Consider the following 21,783-nt stretch of genomic DNA (forward strand, 5'->3'; position numbering starts at 1 on the left):
CCCATTCGCTCCTAAAATAATCTGGGGCACTGGTGGCAGGAGAGAAGGTTTCTAGACCAAAGCTTATCAGATAGGGGATAAGAACCCATTGATGTTGTGATGCTATGAACATAGTAGTAGTTTATGTCTAGCATTTTAAAAAGTAGGATAAAGCATATCAGATAGAATAGAATAGAGTGGAATAGAATAGAATATAAAGGAAAAAAGTAACCGTCCAGCATGCAGTAAGGATTAGTCTTATTTGAAGAAATCTTTTTATCAGTTGTATGTTTACTTTATCAGTTGTATGTTTATCAGTTGTATGCCTACTGTGTCTACAATTAATCATTATGATACTTACATTTTAAATTGTGAATCAATTAAAATGAATTTAACAAATGTAAGCCTAGGCAACTCTAAGACATACCCCTCTCTCTGCACCCCATAGTTCCAGATGTATTTTGGGGAAGGTTGTTGTAATAGTCCATTTTCATGCTGCTATTACGAACTGCCAGAGACTGGGTAATTTATAAAGTAAAGAGGCTTAATTGACTGACATGGCTGAGGAGTCCTCAGGAAACTTACAATCATGGCAGAAGGCAAAGAAGAAGCAAGGCACTTTCTTCACACGGTGTCAGGAAGAAGAGCTGAGCAAAGGGGAAAGAGTCTCTTATAACCTTCAGATCTTGTGAGAACTCACTCACTATCACTAGAACAGCATGGGGGAAACTGCCCACATAACTCAGTTACCTCAACACATGGGGATTATGGGGATTACAATTCAAGATGAGATTTGGGTGGGGACACAAAGCCTACCCTTATCAGTTGTCCTTTCTGTTCTGCTTCCTTAGACCTCCATATCTTACCCCACAACCCAATTCAATCCCTCTCAGTAGTCTGGAAGTGTAAAATCAGGATCCTCACTTAAGAAGCAGGGAGGCCAGGCACAGTGGCTCATGCCTGTAATCATAGCACTTTGGGAGGCCGAGGCAGATGGATTGCCTGAGTTCAGGAGTTCGAGACCAGCCTGGGCAACATGGTGAAACCCTGTCTCTACTAAAATACAAAAAGGTAGCCGGGCATGGCGGCGTGCGCCTGTAATCCTAGCTACTCAGGAGTCTGAGGCAGAAGAATTGCTAGAAACCGGGAGGCGGAGGTTGTAGTGAGACAAGATCAGGCCACTGCAGTTCAGCCTAGGTGACAGAACAAGACTCTGTCTTTAAAGAAAAAAAGAAACAGGGAGAGAGAAGTTGATGGTGTTTTATACACTCAGACATTTACAAACACAGTGCTGGCTTCTGCTTACTAAAGTAGGGGCAGGAAGAGATTATGCTCTTTTCTACTTTATGAGATTACAGCTGTAAAATACTACAAGATGCAATCACTAAGTAGTATTAGTTGTTTTTCTTTTTCTTCTTAGAGATGGGGTCTCACTCTGTTGCCCAGACTAGAGTGCAGTGGTGTGATCATGGCTCACTGCAGTTGCAAACTCCTGGGCCCGAGTGATCCTCCCATGTCAGCCTCTTGAGTAACTGGGACTACAGGCATGCACCACCATGCCCCACTAATTTTTATTTATTCATAGAGATGGAGTCTTGCTATGTTACCCAGGCTTGTCTCGAACTCTTGGCTTCCTGTGATCCTCCTGCCTTGGCCTCCCAAAGTGCTGTGATTATAGGTGTGAGCCAGCACGCCAGGCCTAGTATTAGTTCTTAATAGCTTCTGCATTGCAACTAATTTACCAAAGGAATTCTTTATTGGATAATTATTTCCTCATAGAAACAGTGAACTTGAACTAGAGTTTGATATGAAACATTCTTTCTAAGATACATAAAGAGAATTGTGTCTGGGCCTAACAGGCCTTGACCCGAACTCTCTGTTAAAGAATAAAAACTGTTAGAAAGAATGAGTTCCATAATAGAAATGAAATCATCTCTATTGAAACCTTTGAAAGTAATATGTTAAAGAAATATTTTAAAAAGTTGATTAATGCACTCTTTTCATATGGTGGGTGAGAACCTTGTGAATGTGCACATTTCAAAAATGTACAATGAAAGTATAATAGAAAGAGGGAATGTAAGTGTTGTTTTTTTCAGATAAATGGACCATGGATTGTGTTCTCCTCGTGTATTATACACATTGCATATTGCATCCAACAATAGCATTCTAACTTTTTTTTAATCATGTGTAGTTGCCATTAAGCTGTCTAGCAAGAAAGGTATAATTATGGTCTGAGAATTATAGAAGGATGTCATGGAGGTTCAAAAACATTAAAGCTCACATTCATAAAAAGACAATGGCGTGAATTTAAATACAGAAAGCTATGAAGTACTATGAAAACATTTTAATCTCCCAAGACTCCAGCCCATCTCCTCCCACCCTGTTTTTCGGCCAAAAACATTATGTCCTGCATTATAACTATAAATTAGTTAACCATTTCATTCAACTGTAAAGAACATTTCAACAAGCAAAAATATAGCCGTTGGATTTAAACAGTATCAACATAAAATATTGGGCACTTTTAGAAGTACTCTCAAGTCCTCTTCTCTTACTGAATTATAATACAGATTAATGTTAATCAGTCCAGTGAAATAGATCATACCTTCCATCAAACTCTGCGATTAGTTTACGAAAGCAAAGTGCCAAAATCAAGATACTTAAGCTTAAACAAAAACCATTTTGTATATTTTTGTATGTGTGGACATTTTTGTGTTTCCTGAGGCAGGTTGCAATTAGAGGATGAATATAGTTCTTGGTAAAAATCTGCATGCTTTGAAAGGGTTTTGCCATTCCAGCGAGCAGTATTGTTTTACTCGAACATTTATTTCTAGGTCCTGTGAAGCTTAACCAGTCCCTGTCAGTTCCAGTCCCCTAATTATTGAATGCCACTTCCCATGCAATTACTTTATTTCCTGCTTATACATAAAACGGGAAATAAAGATTGAGAAAAATCATGTAGTGAACTATTAATTTCTCAATTTAAAGGGTTTTCATCACTTTTATTGGTGTTATTTTGCTGTCATACTCCAGGTGCATGCTATACTCCAGCACTTTTTCTTTTAACTTAATTGCTTGCTAACATTTCCAGATGTGGAAAACAGACACATTAGTTATTCTTAATAAGTACTTTATTTTCCTTTCTCATCTGAAGTGTGTTATTTTACCTTTTCCTTTTTTTTCTAGAGCATTGGTTACAGTATAGCTTTTAGGTGCAGGTGACAAAATGCATTAGAGGTTTATTTTTAAAACACATGATGTTTGGAATTACGTGGTTCATGTTGGTTCAGAGACTCAAAGATATGAGAGCTCTGGGTTGCCTTTTCTGTGACATTGTGTGTGTGTGTGTCTGTGTGTTTATGCACATATAGAAATATATATTTTATACACACACACACACACACACACACACACGTGTAGTGTTCTCCCGTATGGTGTCCAGTTGTTCTCAATAGTTCCCAGCATTCCTTCCTTTTGTGAAAGTTTCCATATCAAAAAGGAAGGAAAGCGAGGTCAGCATTTTATTTACTTCAAAACACAATCAGAGTAGAGACTTTTATCTAGAAGTTCTTACCAGGGTAATGGCTTGTTAAAGGTTGAATCTTGTTGCTACCCCACCCCCATCCCCAATTCATATGCTGAAGTCTTAAACTCCAGTACCCTATTATTTGAAAATAGGGTCATTGCTAATGTCATTAGTTAAGATGAGGTCATTAGAGTGGGCCCTCATCCATTAGGACTGGTGCCCTTATAAAAAAAGGAGAAATTTGGACACAGAGACACACATAAAGGGAAGATGATATGAAGAGAGACACAGGGAGAAGATAGCCATCTATAAACCAAGCAGAGAGGTCTGGAACACATCCTTCTATCACAGTCCTCAGAAGATATCAACCCTGCTAACACCTTGATACAGGCTTTCAGCCCTCTGAACTGTGAGACAATAAATTCTGTTTTGGAAGCCACCCAGTGTGTGGTACTTTGTTATAGCAACCCTAGGAAATGGATATACCCTCTTGGGCTATTAGTGGTCTCATAAGCCAATATCCCCTGGCTACCCTGCTTCCCAGCCAAGAACGACCAAGAGTTCTGGAAAGCTGGTATCTCTGGAGCTTTCATTCTCCACAGTGAAAGGCAGACTCTAAGGGTTGGGAAGAAGGACAGGCGATAGCTGTTGAGTGGACTACCAGCAGCATCTGCCACAGCCAGTTTTTCACATGTGGCACATGTCTGGCATTCACATATTTGTTAAAGAAATGAAATATTCTGAGATTGAATACTTTATCTTCCTCTGACATTGGAAGCATATAAATGGAATTTTATTTTGGTCTTGTTTCTTTGGCATTTTCCAGCTTTAAACTACCATTGCCAAAATAGAAGATATCCCATTTCTAAAAAAAATTTCCATCTTTTAAAAGTTTTTTTCCTGAAGAATAGTAGGGCCTAGAATATAGATCTTATTTCACTGGCGGCATATTATTTTACTTTCTTTGACCCAGGCTAGAACTCATTCTGTTTGGGTTTGATGCTTTGTAAGTGCATGGAATATTCCTTTCTAAATCCACGTCCTCTTAAATTCTGTCTTTAATGGCGTTGCCTACCCTTAAACCCTGTTGTGATTTACCCTGTGTTTTGAAATGCACTGCTGGTTTTTGTTTTCCATGTAGATATGACATAAATCAGCAAGGAAAAATAGGATATGCTTTCCTTTTCCCTAGGAATTTCAGATACCATCATTGTCTTCTAGGAATTTCATTTCTTTTAGTAGAGTAATGCAACTTGCCCAGAATCCCTTCTCTATTTTTCTTTGTCAGTCTTCATAAAAATTGTATAGAGTATGACCATTAGAATTGATCGTCTGCGGTTTGATCTTTTATGTGACATTACCTTAGGAGCTCATAAAGCTTGTACATACATTCAAAGGCAGTTATTCCTTGTTGCCTGTAGGTGTTTGGGGGAAAAAATAACACCTTAGGATTGGATTTTTGGACCTGTTAGTCCTGTTCAGAAATGTGATATGCCTTTTATTTTAGGTTGTATATTTAAAATGGAGCTTTGGAGCCAGGCTAGCACATCAAAAAAATGCCCCTGTCACAAAAAGTAAACTTTAACATCAATCTCAATGTTACATTGAATTCATTAATTAGGCAAGGGGCCCCCTTCTGTTTTCAGACTGGGTGCTTTTAACTGGTTATGAATAGTTGTGTGAATAGTCAAGGTTCTGTCTTTTTGAGGATCAAATTCGTTTTGAAGAAAATGTTGGATAATTTCTTTTAGATTAGCAGAGACTTCAGAATCTATTCCTTTTAAGTTTATATTGCTGGCAAGAGACTAGAACATGAAACCCCAGCATCTCTCATCACCTATTTCATTCCCGTGAAGCAAGATTGAGTGGTCTTGTCCCTTTTCTGAGTGTGAAGCATGCACTGACCTGTCATGTTTGATTCTTATTTTGTACTTACTTTTTAAGAGGTGTTGGAGGCTCCCAAATGACTGCTGATGGGCTGAAAGCCTTTAGGAGCCTTAAATTTCAGAGATGGCAGATATGTGCCTCATAGGCCGTTAACTCCAGCGCCATCAGGAAATACTGAAGTTGAAAAAGCAGGCTGTTGGTTAATTTTCACCTCTGACCATATTGAGAACAGTGTGGCTCCCTGGAAAGAGAAACAAACCAAGAATGTGAGGACTGGGGTTGACCAGGTCTGACCAGGAAACCGTTACTATGGTCAGTCATTTAACCTCTCTGGGCCTCACTTCTTCTGGGGAGGCCAAACCATGTGCAAGGTGAGAAGATGAGCTCTGAAATTAAAATCTTAGCTTTATCAATCACTAACTGTAAAATAGTATCTGCCTCATATGGAGTTATTATGAGGATTGTTTCATTCATCTTATTCATTCTACAGACCGATATTGAATATCTTCCATGTTCTAGGAGTTGAGGATACAGCAATGAATTCAATACAAATAAATACCAAACACATACATAAACATCTGTAGTGTTTATGTAGGGAGATCTCGTGAGGTTGTGAGATGTGCTTTGATTATCTGTGACTGGTGGAAATGAAGGGTGTGTAATGACTTTAGATGGGGGGGGAATGCACATGGTTGCATTTAAGCCGAGAAGGTGACATTTATGCTAAATTCTGAATGACAAAAAGAAACCAGAACACAAGAAGAACAAGTGTGTGAGCCCAGAAGTGACACGAAGCTCAGCATGTCTGAGAAGCAGGAACAAGAGCAGTGTGGCTAGACCTCAGAGATCAGGAGCTGGAGCTAGGGGAGCTTGAGATAGGAGAAGCAAAGCATGTAAATAGCTGCTTCGTGTGCCTGGCACATGGCTCATGGTGCCTAGTTCAATGAATGTTAGCAAATTAGCAGTTATTATCCTTCTCTCAAAAGGATATCAGAAGAAAATGCTCCTAGTAGTTTAACATTTTTATTTAAAATTAATAGTGGCCTCTGGAGAAGACAAGTACTATCATTTGGGACGTGACTTTTATTAGATGATGATGGGATGGGCAATTGAGTTTTTATTGTGACCACTTGAAGGAAATTTTTTGAACACTTCTCTTTGCCTTTTTCGTTTAAACCACTGCTTTCTTATCTCTACTAACCTTTCTTCTTTTGGTTTATCTCCCCAACTTTCCTGTTATTTCCAAATTTATACCATTATGTTAATGCATTATTGGTTTCAAGCTATAAATACATCAGAATTTGTCAGAAAAAATGATGCTATCCCATCTCATAAATAATTAAATATATGTTATCAGAAGTAAATCAGAAGCTATTACACCAGAAAAATGTTAGGAAATATTCACTATATTTGCAAGTATTTCTAAAGAGACATCATAAATATTTTTGACTTTGTAGGACAATAAATTCAATTAATAGAACAGACTGTCATTTTTGTTTTTACTTATTTCTATTCAGTGAATTGGTTAAGGGGCAAAATGAAGAAAATAACAATATTACCTCTTTTAAATTAGGGGTGTTAGTAGCAATTTTAAAATCTGTTTCTTCTGGAAGTTGCCCTTTCCTAAAAAGGGAAATGGAAGCTTTTTTTTTTTTTTTTTTCCTTTGGCAATTTCCCCAATAGATAAAAGTAAAGATCAGGGACTAAAGGGGATAGCAAGCTGCTTTCTTAAAGGATGGTGGGGATTAGTAAGGGCTAATTGTGTGGTGATGTTGTGGTGCAAAGTTGCCCCGAGTCAGCTGAGCTGTGAACTTGCCCTCACTTCTGACAGTCTTTGAGTTCAGGAAGTTTCCAAATTATCCTCATTTTTGATAATTTGCTAAAAGGACTTACAAACGTTGCTGAAAAGTGTTATACTCACAGTTATGTTATTTACAGGGAAAGGATCCATACTAAACTCAGCTAGAGGAAGACACACATAGGGCGGAGTCTGGAAGGTTTCAAATGCACAGCTTTTATTGTCCACAGGACATCTGACCCTTCCGGTATCGATGTGTGACAATACTCAAGGAGTATGAGAGCTAACGAGGGGAACTCGTTGAGCCTCGGTGTCTAGAGTTATTTGTTGAGACTTCATTATGTAGGTGTGACTGACTGGTTGCACATGTGGTTGAGCTGAGTCTCCACATCATCTGATACCACATGACCCAAATCTCTCACCTTTAATCACATGGTTAGTCTGTCTGATGTGGCCAGTTTCCAACCCAAGACTATTGGGTGTGGCTGGCCCCACCCTAAGATCTAGTGTGGCCAGTCCCCATCCTAAGCAGACATTTCAGGCCCCACCCTAAGATCTAGTGTGGCCAGTCCCCATCCTAAGCAGACATTTCAATCAGCTATGGCGTAGATTACCTCCTAGAAGCTGAGGACAAAGATCAGACCTAGGGTACGGCCAAATTCCTTACAGAAGGGGTGAGAGAATATCCCTGCATGGACTGTGGAATCCATTATTCTAGAGTGTGTGTTTTACATTCTGCAGTGCTGTGTGAACTTGCTCATGCCACCTAACCACTTTTAGGCGCAGTATTTGTCTTCTGTTGGGAATAATTATGGCATTTACCTCACAGAATATTCTGAGGAGTAATGAACACATTTGGGCACATAGGATTTACTTGAAAATTTCAGCTTTAGCAGCTGCTATTTTTATCATTTCAATGATTATTTTAATCATATTGTTATTTATTGTTGTTATACTTATGGTAAATTTTTTTTTAATGCTAACTGCTATTTGAAGTAGCTAAAATGCCAGTTCATTGTTTTGGGGCCTTTTTTGCTGCTTTTTGATCTCGTTTTGTCTGACTTTTCATGGATTCTTTGTCTCTTAGTCTGTTTATTCATTCTCTGAGTTAATAGAAACTCCTCTGTAATTTTGCTGAGCATTCCAAGCAAAATAGGAAAGTAAAGAGCTTTTTTTTCGGGGGGCCAATTTATTTGTTTTCAGAAATGCTATGGCAATGATTATACAACTGCAGTCCCATAAGTGTGGGTGGCATTATCTTATTCTTTTGTAAACTTGTAAACTCATAGTACAATAGAGAGATTTTTTGTCTGTATGTGGAAATTCTCCTCAGAGCATGTTCAAGTTCTCTTAGCCAAAGTAGAAACATCTTTAAAAAGGTACTTGTTCAGTGCTGTATCTTCCTCTTCAATTTGCTAGTAATAAAATGGGCATCCCACCAAATATTGAGTGCTTTTCATTCCAAATGGCAAAATAGCATTGTCAAGCTTAAGATTTGCATGCCAAGCAGATTTTATGAAATTACTTAGGTGTTCAATTAGTTTTGAATTCAGCTTTAGTTTGGCAAAGAGGCTATGACCAAAAAGACTTACTAGTGTATTCATCAGTCTACACTTAGATGTAGTTTGTTATAAAAAGTAATTACTGCAGTATGAAGTGATCTTAATAAGGCAATATTTTTCATACCAATGCTAGTTCTCATAGAGTTGGTACTGCGCTGTTGAGTGGGTGAATTGATTCCCTTTAACAAAACAATGTCTACAGAGCATTTTGCTTTGTAGGCACAGTACTAGATTTTTACTAGTTGCTTATTTTCTTCAATACTGGAATGTAACTTTTTACAATACCTTTTACTGATTATTATTTTTTGGATGTCTCTCCCCCATATAGGTGAGCTTCTCTTACAAGGCCCTGTGTTTGTCAAAGAACCCAGCAATAGTATTTTCCCTGTTGGTTCAGAAGATGAAAAAATAACTTTAAATTGTGAAGCAAGAGGCAACCCGTCACCTCATTACAGGTACAGTGAAAAGTTTGAAAATTCAAATAAAAAAAACCTAAACACATTTATGTAGAGATTGTGAACTTTTTTTGCTCTGGTATATTTATGCCATCAGTAAGAAAAAAATATATGAAGCTATAGTTGTATGATATATTCAACAGATTCAATATATGAAGATTTAAATCTATATATAGCATATATTTGATTAGTTATTGATCATGGCAGAATCCCTAAAGTAAGTAATGTCTTTTCATTGATTTTTAGTGCAATTTGATTTATAAACTTGGATTTACATTTATTGTGGGGATGAAATTGTGCTTTAAAGTTAATTTGAAATCATAGTTAAACAAATACTTCTGTGTCCCACCTTTTGTTCATTTACCATTTTAATGGATTTGTGCTTGGAGATTCAATAAATATGGAAGAATAAAACACATTCTTACCAAAGTCATTTTAATGATTCTTGAAGAGAAAACATATTTCATTTGTTACATGTATATCAAGTTAAAGTCTATATTTTTAAGATTATATAAACAATTCCTCTTCACTGAAAACTTTCAAACATCATGAAAAGGTACAAGGAAAAAAGAAAAAAAAATCCATACTCCCACCACCTTAAAAAAAATATTGATATTTTGGGGATGATGATGGATTATTTGGATCAGATGGGTATTTGTATTATTAAATAACCCAGGACTAATCATTTTTACTCTTAGGAGTGCTTGTGAGACCCGCTTTCATGAAGAGATGAATTATTTATAAATTACATGCTGCATTCTTATAAGTGGTTGAAAGTATTCAAGACACCTTTAAAACAACACTCTCTTATCGCTTCTCGGCCTTTTGGCTAAGATAAGGTGTAAAACAACACACTCTTTCATGCAATGTGAACATCTACTACGAAAACCCCATTTACACTGTTAGTTTGCTTGAAAAACCTTTTCTATAATCTGCAGAATAAGCAAACTTCAGCCAGTATTAATAAAATTTTAAATGCTTAGAGTTGTAATTTAGATCTTATTGAACCTCTGTTGTTCTCTTAAACTATATAAATAATTGAAGCCAATAGTCATGGTAAATTGGGTGAGGATTGGGGTAGAAGGTAGGTTTTTGTATTTTTGCATCTGGAAGTAATCAAGATAGTCTCTTTCAACAATATTTAACAACATATTTATTGAGGCCCTATTGTATACTTCAACAAAATAAGCATTTTAATTCCAGGTTCCTGATTAGAGTTGGCAAAGATGAGAAAAAGTTTTTCTCTGCCTCTACCTCTTTCTATAGAAATAAGAAGTTATTTAATAAAATCATTTAAAAAAGCAAGGAACTGTTTTATGAACTAGTTCCATTAATCAGACATAAGCATATGCCACATCTGGAAATATTTTCTTCTTACGGGGAAAGTTGAACAGATCAGCTTAACAAGACATTATCCTGGAAATATTTTTTTCCAGCATTTTTGTATGGCATTCTAACACCTTTTAAATGCATCTGTTTGTTTCTCCCTGAAATGAAGGATTATTCTCATGGACATAGCTGTAAATATGATAACGCAGCCATGTGAATGACTCATGTGTGGGCTCTTTTTCTGTTGTCAGGAAAGTTGTATTTCCTGGTGTTTATCTTATGAATAATTTGGTGATAAATGTGTTCAGCTGAAAAGTTGTCAAGATACGAGATTTCGTCATATAAGAATGTATTTCTAAATGAATAGATTAATTATGTTTGTATATTTTTATCACATAACCAAATATTTTGAGCTTAGATATCCAAAAATAACCTTGTGTAGTTATTATGTCTCTATATACTAGGTGCCTGTTGTAATACCATGGAGTCTGTATTTAAATATATTGATAACATGTAAAATGTTGATAAAGAAGTTTCACTGTTTGCATAGTGATTTTTGTTTTATTTTACGTCCTGGGATATCATCCTGGCATTTATATGTTACGATTTAAACAAAATCTGTAACTGAGACTAGGAGATGTGTGACTTGTTAGTTTTAGGTTTGATAAATGAAGAAATTTAACATGTTTGGTATTGTTTGATGATTTTTGGTTTGTAGCCAAATAGAGCAGATACTTTGATTATAACTTTAAAAATTTTCTAAAGTTAAGATTTCTAACCAATATAAAATTTCACTTAAACTAAAAGTTTATGATCACTAGAAATTTAGACCTAGAAAAGCACAAGGGAAGCTCTTTTCATTCTAAGAAATATCAGACTTTGTTTTAACAAGAAACAACCCCTTGTTATTCATGTTATCTGAGTAAGAAATAGATTGTGCCACTGCAGTAAATGGGGTATGGAAAAATGTGGGTTGTAATGACAAATTTATCTTGTTAGATGACATCTTTATTTTTGGCCTTATTTTTTCCCTACCTTTTAACTTTAATATTCAACTAGGTAATATTTCACATTATTCCTTAAAATGGTTCAGAATAAAATATGCTTGCTTATTGTTTTTTTATTGTCCTTCAAAAATCACAAATAAATACTATAAATATATAATGACATCGAGGATATAAAAAGGAAGAATATGGTGGAATTTTTTACATGAAGTCAGAGAAAGCATTTTTTAACATATATAATCATAAATATAAGCAGATAGAGAGGCAGCCAAGGAGGAATATTAAGGAGCCATGTGAAACCACTTGTTAAAGGCAATCCGAACATGTTTCTAAGGATTCAGAATAAAGTTAAAGAATCTTGTAAAGAATGTCCTTTGAAAGCCCAAAGCCTGCCTTGTAGACTGATGCCAACTTGTCTGAAGAGTGATCTTGTCTTTGTTTTTATCCCATCAAGTAAAAAGAACTCTTAATTGGCCATGTTAGAAATCCAAAAGTTCAGAAATTCTCAAGAGAAATTACTTGTCTTAGGGTTTAATTGAGAATTTTATTCTTTCTTTTGCATTTCCCTGCCTGAGCCCCAAAGCCTATATTTAAAGGTTAATTAGTGTTCAGTGTCATTGTAATTGCTGATAGTGCTGAAAGAGGTTACCCTGAGGAAGTATTAATACTTTTTCTAAATGGGAAAGATTTTCTTCCACTTTTTGTGGGGTTAGAAGTGTCCAACCAGCTATGCTAAGATGAAAGACCACAAATAGGAGAATCCCTGGTCACAGATGCTGATGTCATTTAAAGGGGTCACGTGTTTTAGTGAGTGGGGTAAAATAGGTACATGCCAACAGGGACCAGGCAAATAACAACATTGAAAGAGGAAGGCCTGCGTGAAGAGCATATAGACATATTGAATAACAGCTGGAAACTGTCCATCATTCAGCCCCGAGCCTATCATCATGTGGTCATAACTGCTTCCCAACACTGGCCAATTGTTAAACCATCTAGGAATCCTGCTCCGGTATTACCAAAGCTTTTTAAGAGAGTTTTAAAATTTAGATATTTTCATTTTGGAATCTCTCACTTTACTGTTAACTCTAATGTGGACCAAAAAATATAAGTCTTAAGTCTGAATGAGGCCCATGTGGGCCTTGTGTTTCCAACTTTTAGTCTCACTCAAGACTTAGAGGTGTGCTGTCCAATATGGTAGCCAGTAACCACATGTGACCCTTGAAATTTAAATCAATTAAGTTAAACTAAAAATTTAGTTGTTCAGTCACAGCAGTTTCATTTCAAGTGCTTGGTAGCCACAGGTGGCTTGTTGCCACTGTATTTGACAGTACAGATGAATATGCCCAGGCTTGCAGAATGTTTCAGGTCGACCCCTGGGCCCACAACTCTTTCCTATAAATGCTCTTTCATTTTTCTGTCTTCACAAGGAAGTAAACAGAACATTATTCTCTGTCAGCTCTATAGGAACAGGTAAACACTTTTAATAGAGTATAAGGAATCTTGGATACAGAAGTTGTAAGGGCTAAATATCATTGCAAAGTGGAGGTCTTTCCTGGCCACAGTTGCCTTGAAACATGGTTCTCTATAATGGAGTCACATCCTGCACATGTTTAATTTACTGATAGTCAGCTAAATGCATTCAGTATAAGAAAGAAAGGGAAAATAAAATAATATGCTAATTTCTTCTAACCATTTATTCAAGGAATGGATGTAAGGAAGGGAAGTCTGAGTTTATTTCTTGTCTATATATTGACACATAGTAATGTATATCTAGGCACACAGAGTACTACACATAGTACTGTATTTGGCTATATATATATAGTGTGTATATATATAGTATCATGCTATCAATTCTATATACATATAGTGTTCCATTTTTAGAATATATAGTACATATATAGTATATGTGCTATATGCTGTATAGTTTATATCATAATATAGCATATATATGACATTTTAAAGCATAATTTTGATTATACGCAATTTGTTCTTTACATATTTCTTATTGCTATGTAAGATCTGATATTGTTATTTTACTTTTATGCCTCAAGGCAAGACAAGTTATTGTTCCTCTAAATTATTTTGACACTTAAAGAAATGAAATCTTTTTTGTCAGATTTCTAAGTCCAGTTCTCTGTGTTCATGCTCAAGTTCAACTCCTTTCCACATCCTGGCTTCTCTAGCTGGTGAGCTGTGGTCCCCACACCCACAATCAGCCAGGGAGAGTAATGAAATAGCCACATGGTGGAATGAAGACAAAACATAAACACTAAAGAATATCTACAGTGCCTGAGGCAAACAGAGGTAGAGGTAAGAGCCTCATACAGGGCTATTTAAACTTGGTTGCACTATCATCTCTCCCAGGAAGCCTTCTTGACATCCTTAGTGCTGGATTCTGTGCTCAAACAATGTGCCCAACCATTGCATTGCATTGTCTGTATGGTAAAGCTTATCAAAATGAAGTCAGATTGCCCTAGTAGGCTGTAACTCCTTTAAAGGTGAAGACACCTTTAAAGGTGAAGTGTGTTCTTCATTCTTACATTCCAAATGCCTAGCGAAATAGTGAATGCTTAATTGGTGGCATCAACAAAGTGGTATAAAGTTAAAAAGGGGGAAAACAAATAACAGATTTTGGAATTGTATTACATTTCAGGAGTCAAGAATATCATGAAGGATCACAGGGTCAGAAGTTGTTAATAGTTTATTCTATAAGATATTCTTAAATGTGTATTGAGTCTGATTTTTTGGCTCCATTTAAAGACAGATTGCCTTGAGGTGACAAAGATGGCTGCCTGGAACTCCAGGCTACTCATTTCTTCTGCAAAATGTCAACTGGAAGAGTAGGGTATCTTTCTCATAAATGTCATCAAAAGCTCCAAATGGTGTCAGAAAAATGTGAAATAAAAATGAAGCTAATCCTGTCGGTAGTCAATACCCAGCAGAGATATAAAGGTTAGATTTCAGATATTAAAGGTGATAGTACAGCAAAATAAATCACATCCTTTGTTTCTCTTTCTTGTGTTTTTTCAGTGGGGCAAGGGGAATGGATATACACGTATTGATCAAACACAAGCTAAATCAGTTGGGTCACATTCACATTCTTTACCAATCGATAAGGCTGAGACACGGAATATTCTGACTGGCCAGGCCAGGGCCATGTGAGGAGGGCTTCTTTAAAGGAGAATGGAGGCGGTGCTACCAGGAAAAGCTAAGATGGCTGCAGGGAAGGCAATAAGGGAAAACATCTGTAACACTCCTTGAAATTATATTTATTTATTTATTTATTTATTTATTGAGACGGAGTCTTGCTCTGTCGCCCAGGCTGGAGTGCAGTGGCCGGATCTCGGCTCACTGCAAGCTCCGCCTCCCGGGTTTACGCCATTCTCCTGCCTCAGCCTCCCGAGTAGCTGGGACTACAGGCGCCCGCCACCTCGCCCAGCTGGTTTTTTTGTATTTTTTTAGTAGAGATGGGGTTTCACCATGTCAGCCAGGATGGTCTCAATCTCCTGACCTCGTGATCCGCCCGTCTTGGCCTCCCAAAGTGCTGGGATTACAGGCTTGAGCCACCGCGCCCGGCCTCCTTGAAATAATTTTAAGAGACTCCGTGATTGATATGAACCAGGTTAGAACCACGTAAAGTGAACAGTTGTTTTTAATCCCAATGTAGCTGTCTAATCTGTTTTATGTTTGTATGGATGTTCAAAATTTATCAATGAGGGAGAACTGGGAATCTATATCATAAAACACATTTTAAACATTCAATTTTTTTTAAAAAACAGCATCGCAACTTTAACTTATTTAGGTCTTTAGCAGTTGTTGCTGAAGTCTAAGTAGTTATTTTTGGATAAAGTATTGAATATGCAAATTCAGACATTCATTCTTTCAAAGGCTGCAATTATTCTCATCACTTCAGTAAACATATTAACAAACATTGCATTTGAACACAAACGCATTTGCTTATTAACTTGAAAGCTGCATCTAAAACCACAAATTGCTTCTGTGATTAAATTTCTGATTTTCCTGTCAAACCCCAAATCAAGTATTGCCTGTTGATTTAGTGTGGATGTATTTCCTAAACCCGAATCCCAGCCCCCCCAAATTTTAGTAAGTTATTTTGTTCTTTTCACATTGGTTTATGTTGAAGTTTAAAATGCAACGTTTGTTTTTCTCCAGAATATTGTTTGTATGTCCGTTGTCCAGACCAGATTTTGTGTGACACAATAGATATTCTGAAAGATAATAGCTTTATATAATCGACTGTGAGGTGAATTCTATTTGGGGATCGTTTTTTAAGCTACTTGAAGTCATTTTTTTTCAGTTTTGTTAGCCTCAATTTCAAGTCGTGATATTGTCTAACCTTATTAGCAAGTTCAATTGGAAGACACAATTTAGAGCCTACTGCCTTAAATTATACCAATGATAAAATACATCTGTGTTTATATTCATTATTGTTATTCCATACTAGCGTGGTTTTGTGGAAAGGTTGTCATTGCTGATAATAACTAATATGTTAAATAATAATAACTAGTAAGATAAAGGAAAACAGTGATGCATTAATTCCCTATCTTTAAGATTGTTTATTGACAATAAGGATGACCACAGTCAGTGAAGACTATGTGGAGGTTAGTTATGGCTAGGATAGAGAATAGAATTAGATTGCTTTATTCAAGAAACTTCTACTAGTCCCTGTCATGTACAAAGTATGATGCCTGATGATAGAAATTCAACAGTGATTGAAATAGCCATTATCCAGTGGAGCTTACGTACTTTGAAAAGCTCCTTTTGACCCTTAGAATTTAGGCTTTTTTTACTGATTTAACTCATTATACAGATTTGTGTTTACACACACACACACACACACACAGAGACATTCATTTTCTTTCTCTCTCTCAAACATAGTTTGTTCTTTGTATTGGAAGGCGGTGATTTTTATACCCTCAGCCACTGATGTTTTAGTTTATTTCGTGAAAGTGACAATGAAAGTTTTTATCACTTAGGAGTAATAACTACCAGTTTTGAAATATCTCCTGTGTCAAGTGCATTATGCTTTCTATTCAAGAATCAAAAATTGTTGGCCTCAGGGCATAGCGCTGTTTTAAGGAAATTGTATTCAAATTCATTTATAGGTGGAAATCTACCTTAGACTCCACCATTATATTTTATTAGGCTTGGTCCAATTCTCTCAGACACTACCTTTTCTAGCCAGTGTCCCTGTTGTGTGTAGAAAATGTAACTAAGATTTAAAAGAAGGGGATTGATCAAAGATACGCTCCCCTAAGTAGGCCAGTAACCCAGGACTTCTAATTCTGGTACCCCAAATATTTCTCTCTGATTATTGACTGAGACACAAGTTCACATAGAACTTTCACACAAACCAGTTTAAGAGGATGAGAGCTCATTGAGAATTACTAGATTTGTGAAATATGAGTAATAAATCATTTCTCACTTGTGATTCTAAAAGCAAATTCTAATTTGTATAGAATGAGTGTTTGAACACTGAAGGCTGACACTGAACGTATAGGATCATTCAAGAGTGTTACAACATAATGATTATGCAAAGGTGTTTAATCTTGTGACATTTACCACCAAGCTGAAGCTACAAGGCTAGTCTGCTTCTGGAGCACAATGTAAATGTTATATGATTGAAATGCTGGTATGTGTAGCCGCAAGAGACATGAGGTTGCCTTCTTTTGCTCCAGATCACTGCATTAAGCCTTTTGGAATGGGATTTGGGAATGCAAATATACTTTTATGAAGTTTTAAATAATTTTCATATTTCAAAAAGATTTCATTCTGATAGAGTTCCTGGTGAACTTTTAAATTCCTTGATAAAAGTAGAAATTTATAACTTGTACAAAGAATTATGAATATGCATAACCAAAAGGCAATGTTTACTACTAAAAGCTTCCCAAATTTATGACCTGAGTGTGCCGTTTACCTCTCATACCTTACTACTGAGTGTTGTGTTCATAAAGCCCGGACAGTTGGATTACAGTTTCCTACAAAGAAAATGAGTCTAATTTGAAGATTTATTGGCCGCATACTTTGTAAAAGAAGGAGCTGAGCCTGCATATCCTTTCAGGTTTTTTTGTTTGTTTGCTTGCTTGTTTGTTTGAGACAGGATCTGGCTCTGTCTCCAACACTGGAGTGCAGTGGTGCCGTCTCAGCTGGAGGCAAGCTCCATCTCCCAGGCTCAAGCCCTCTCATCCTAGTCTCCCGAGTAGTGGGGACTACAGGTGCATGCCATCACACCTGGCTAATTTTCACATTTTTTTTGTAAAGATGGGGTTTTGCCATGTTGCCCAGGCTGGTCTCAAACTAGTGGCTTCAAGAGATCTGCCCAGCTTGACCTCCCAAAGTATTAGGATGACAGGCATGAGCCACTGTGCCTGGCCCTTAATATTCATCTCTTACATGAATGAAAATACTAGACATACTTAGAAGTCAGTCCCAAATATGAGTATTTTGCGTTAGTAACTTAGGTATACTATTTTGTTTCTTGGGATAAAATATTATTAACTGTTGGCAGCTTAGGCCCAGAGATTACTTGCACATTTCAGAGTTTAAACAAAGACAACCCTTTTGAATTCACATATTTTCAGCAAGAGGAAAAACAATCAATGTTTAAGAAGATATTGAGAAATTTTATATAACCTGGGGTGAGCTCCATTTAATGACGACTAGTATTAGGCAGGAGAAAAATAATTATATTGCTTTGTTAAAATAAACATTCTTCTGGTTATGGCAAGTATAATTTAGCTCTAAAGAGTTTACTAACTCGAATGCGCTAATACTTTGGGAACATATTTAAAAATTCAGGAACATATTTTAAAAATAATAGTCTTTGCCTTTTCACATAGTGAAATAATCTAGGGATTGTGTCTGTATGATGAATACCTAACTAAAGGAAGTGAGAAGCATTTGTGTGTAATGGAACAAATCTTTTCCATTTTGGTTCTTTAGTCAAAACTTAAGGATGATAGCTTTTACATCTTAGACACATAATGAAATAAAGTATATTCCAGCATATTTTATGGTTTCTTAAATCTTTCCAGCTATTAAATCCATAAGAATAAGTGCTTCTCCATATTTTATTTATCTTTAAAATTTTCCATACAGCCACTGTACCTTGATTATTATTCAGCTAAACACAAAAACACAATTTTCAAATGAAGCCATCAGGCATGCTTAGTCAGGCCATAAACATTCAAACTCCTGAGCTAAAAAGTGTTTTTTCCTATAAAAACTGCTCTTTTTAGGTGAGGAAAACCCAAGTGCCCTTTGTCATGAGAGTCTTTCATTCAAAAGTGTTTGAACTTAACTGCATCTTTCCTGATTTGTGTTTAGAGGAGTTTGTCCTGCTGCAAGCATTTAGTCACTTGGTAACTGAGAAATCTCTTACAGCTTAAAAAATTAAACCCACCCACTTGTGATTTACTGTCAGATGTATTCTTTAAAAGTCAATGTCAGTGTATGTTCTCAGCCTACTTTTTGCTAACTTCTCAGGGCAGGTACCAATGTTGTCCAACCATAAGTGGAAGACACAGTCTGTTCCATGTAAAAGGAGAGGACTAAAAGCATTGAATCGAACATAGAACTAACATGTGCTTGATAGGAATGGAACAAAAGAGAAGCAAAGGGGACAGATGGGTTTGCAGCCTTTGATGGGGCCTCCTCCCATACTAGCCATGACATTTGCCCATTTGTTGAATGACTACCCTGTGGAAGCACTGAGCTGAGAGCTTTGCATACATTGTCTGAATAAATTTGAAGAGCAATCCTATGGGATAGATGGCATTCTCTCCATTTTATATGTTAAAAGCTTAGGTTCAGGAGTGTTAGGTCATTTTCCATGGCCATGCGGTGGGTGTCAGGTGAGTCCAACTGATAAACCAATGAGCAGTTGTTACTGAATCCCATTTCTTTTCGTTATGCTGTTGCTTGAAAGGCATAGCTAAGGCCTGGGGATTAGGCAGAGGGGGTGGGGGTGGGAACAGAAACTAGGAAACTAGGGGAAAAAATATCTACAAAAATGTGAGCTTCAGGAAGTCAAGAACCTTTTACCACAACTTCAGAACATGGAAAATTGCCCAATATAGACACTTCATAAATGTTTTTTTGCTGACTGAGAAGAACGGAGGGAGGGAGGGAGGGAGGGAGGGAGAGAGGGAAGGAGGGAAGGAGGGAAGAAAGGAAGGAAGGAAGCAAGGAAGGAAGGAAGGAGGGAAGGAAGGAAGGAAGGAAGAGGGAGGGAAGGGCTTTCTAATCAGCTGTTGAATATGAAATAGGCTAAATTAAAAGTGAGCAGTTCTTTTCTGCTTGTGTCTACTGTAGGCAGTCCATGGTTACTTTTGGGGGATGGTCTAGATCAGTTTTTCTTAAACTTGAATATGCATATTAGACCCTGGGAAATCTTAAGATGCAGATTCTAACTCAGTAGATGTGGGGTATTGCCCTAGATTATGCATCTCCAACAGGCTCTCATGGGGTGCTAATGCTGGCTTGCAGACCATATTGTGTTTCAGAGTATTCACAAAGAGTGTGAATGGACACTTTTTCTTTATTTTACTTGCTTTTCTGAATTTCTGTGGTTCTAGGACTTGGGATGGAATAAGATGAAAGAAGGTTTATGAGTGCTCCCATTTCAAATTCAAACCTTAAGGTAGACCTAAAATCAAAATGAGATGTTCATGCAGATATGAAATTGACTTGGGAAGGATCATAAGAGAGTTACTTTACAAGTAAACCGAACAAAAACCAACAGCAGAAATCTGCCATAAATAAAAAAGATGTAGCTTTTTCTTTCTAATTTTGTTCCAGTTCAAAAGAGAAGAGTTGGAACCTCCAGTGTGTTCTCTTAATTTCATTTGGGTCTTCTTATTAAAATGTTGCTTTAAGACCTAAGGAGTTCGTATGTGAAGGAAAAAAGAAAAAGTAAGCAAGCCTTGAGTTTTAAAATTAGCAAATGATAAAATATCACTTTGAGCAGTATGGATTAAACTTATAAACTCACCCATTTTCTTTACTACTCAGTCATTAAAACTTCATTATGCATTATTTCTGATATAGAAAATGATATAGACATACAATAGGGCATAATGATGAACTTCCATATAATTACTTCTTAATTTAAGAACTAAAACCAAAAAAGCTAAATTTCCCAGTGTAGGCCCCCTAAACACATCCTACTATCTCTCTGTGAGAGCTTTAAAATACCTTACAGTTGAAGTTTGTGGCCGGCTGCGGTGACTCACGCCTGTAATCCCAGCACTTTGAAAGGCCGAGGCAGATGGATCACAAGGTCAGGAGGTTGAGACCATTCTGGCTAACACAGTGAAACCCTGTCTCTACTAAAAATGCAAAAAAATTAGCCGGGCCTAGTGGTGGGTGCCTGTAGTCCCAGCTACTCGGGAGGCTGAGGCAGGAGAATTGCGTGAACTCGGGAGGCAGAGCTTGCAGTGAACTGAGATTGTGCCACTACACTCCAGCCTGGGCGACAGAGCGAGACTCTGTTCTCAAAAAAAAAAAAAAAAAAGTTGAGATTTATAATTTTCATACTTTTAAAAATATACTTAGTACATAATTAATAACAAATTAAATATTATTGTATTATACAGTATAATTATATATAAAATATAACATATAATGATTATATATTAAAATGTACTCTACATTTTAATGTAGTAAGTAGATTTTAAAAGGTCTGAAAATTATAAACCTCAACTGTGTTTTAAAACTTCACATAAATGGTATCTAACTGAATGTTTTAATTTACCTTTTTATGCACCATTGCTTGAGTCATCCCTGTTTATAAAAGTGGCCCATTTTCACAATTGTATAATATTCCATTTAACTTTATGCACTTCTATTTGAGACGATGTTCACATTTCATCTCTTTGTATGTTTTCACAAAATATGTGTAGGTTAAATATTTTATGTTTTAAATCAACAATTTAGAGATGTCCCATATCACTGAAGAACTCTGAGCTGGAATTCAAGTAGGTGCTACTCCTGATCCCACCAATTAATAGTTTTGGGGACAGTTGTCAACTCAGTTGCTTTATTAAAATCATTATCTATCAAATAGGCATATTTTTCATTTTTGGTAAATTATTATAAAGAATAATTGATATGACCATGGTTATAATATGCTACAATTTACAGAACTGATGGCAGTGTAATTTCATTATAAAAATTGGGCCATCTAGGAGGTGGGTGCCCTGTTTTTTACAGTAATGTGTTCTTG

At 36.5% G+C, this 21,783-nt stretch overlaps 1 protein-coding gene across 1 annotated transcript in view; it reads left to right on the forward strand.

The window, feature by feature from the left end:
- The window catches only part of CNTN3 (contactin 3 (plasmacytoma associated)), a 275,838-nt gene that overhangs the window by 12,370 nt on the left and 241,685 nt on the right, over positions 1 to 21,783 (forward strand). Inside the window, exon 2 of the mRNA XM_011995370.1 lies at positions 9,078 to 9,204. Coding sequence (XP_011850760.1) covers positions 9,078 to 9,204 — 127 coding nt within the window. The remainder of the gene's footprint in view (positions 1 to 9,077; positions 9,205 to 21,783) is intronic.

Source organism: Mandrillus leucophaeus, unplaced genomic scaffold, assembly GCF_000951045.1.
Source record: "Mandrillus leucophaeus isolate KB7577 unplaced genomic scaffold, Mleu.le_1.0 Scaffold485, whole genome shotgun sequence".
Classification (NCBI taxonomy): domain Eukaryota; kingdom Metazoa; phylum Chordata; class Mammalia; order Primates; family Cercopithecidae; genus Mandrillus; species Mandrillus leucophaeus.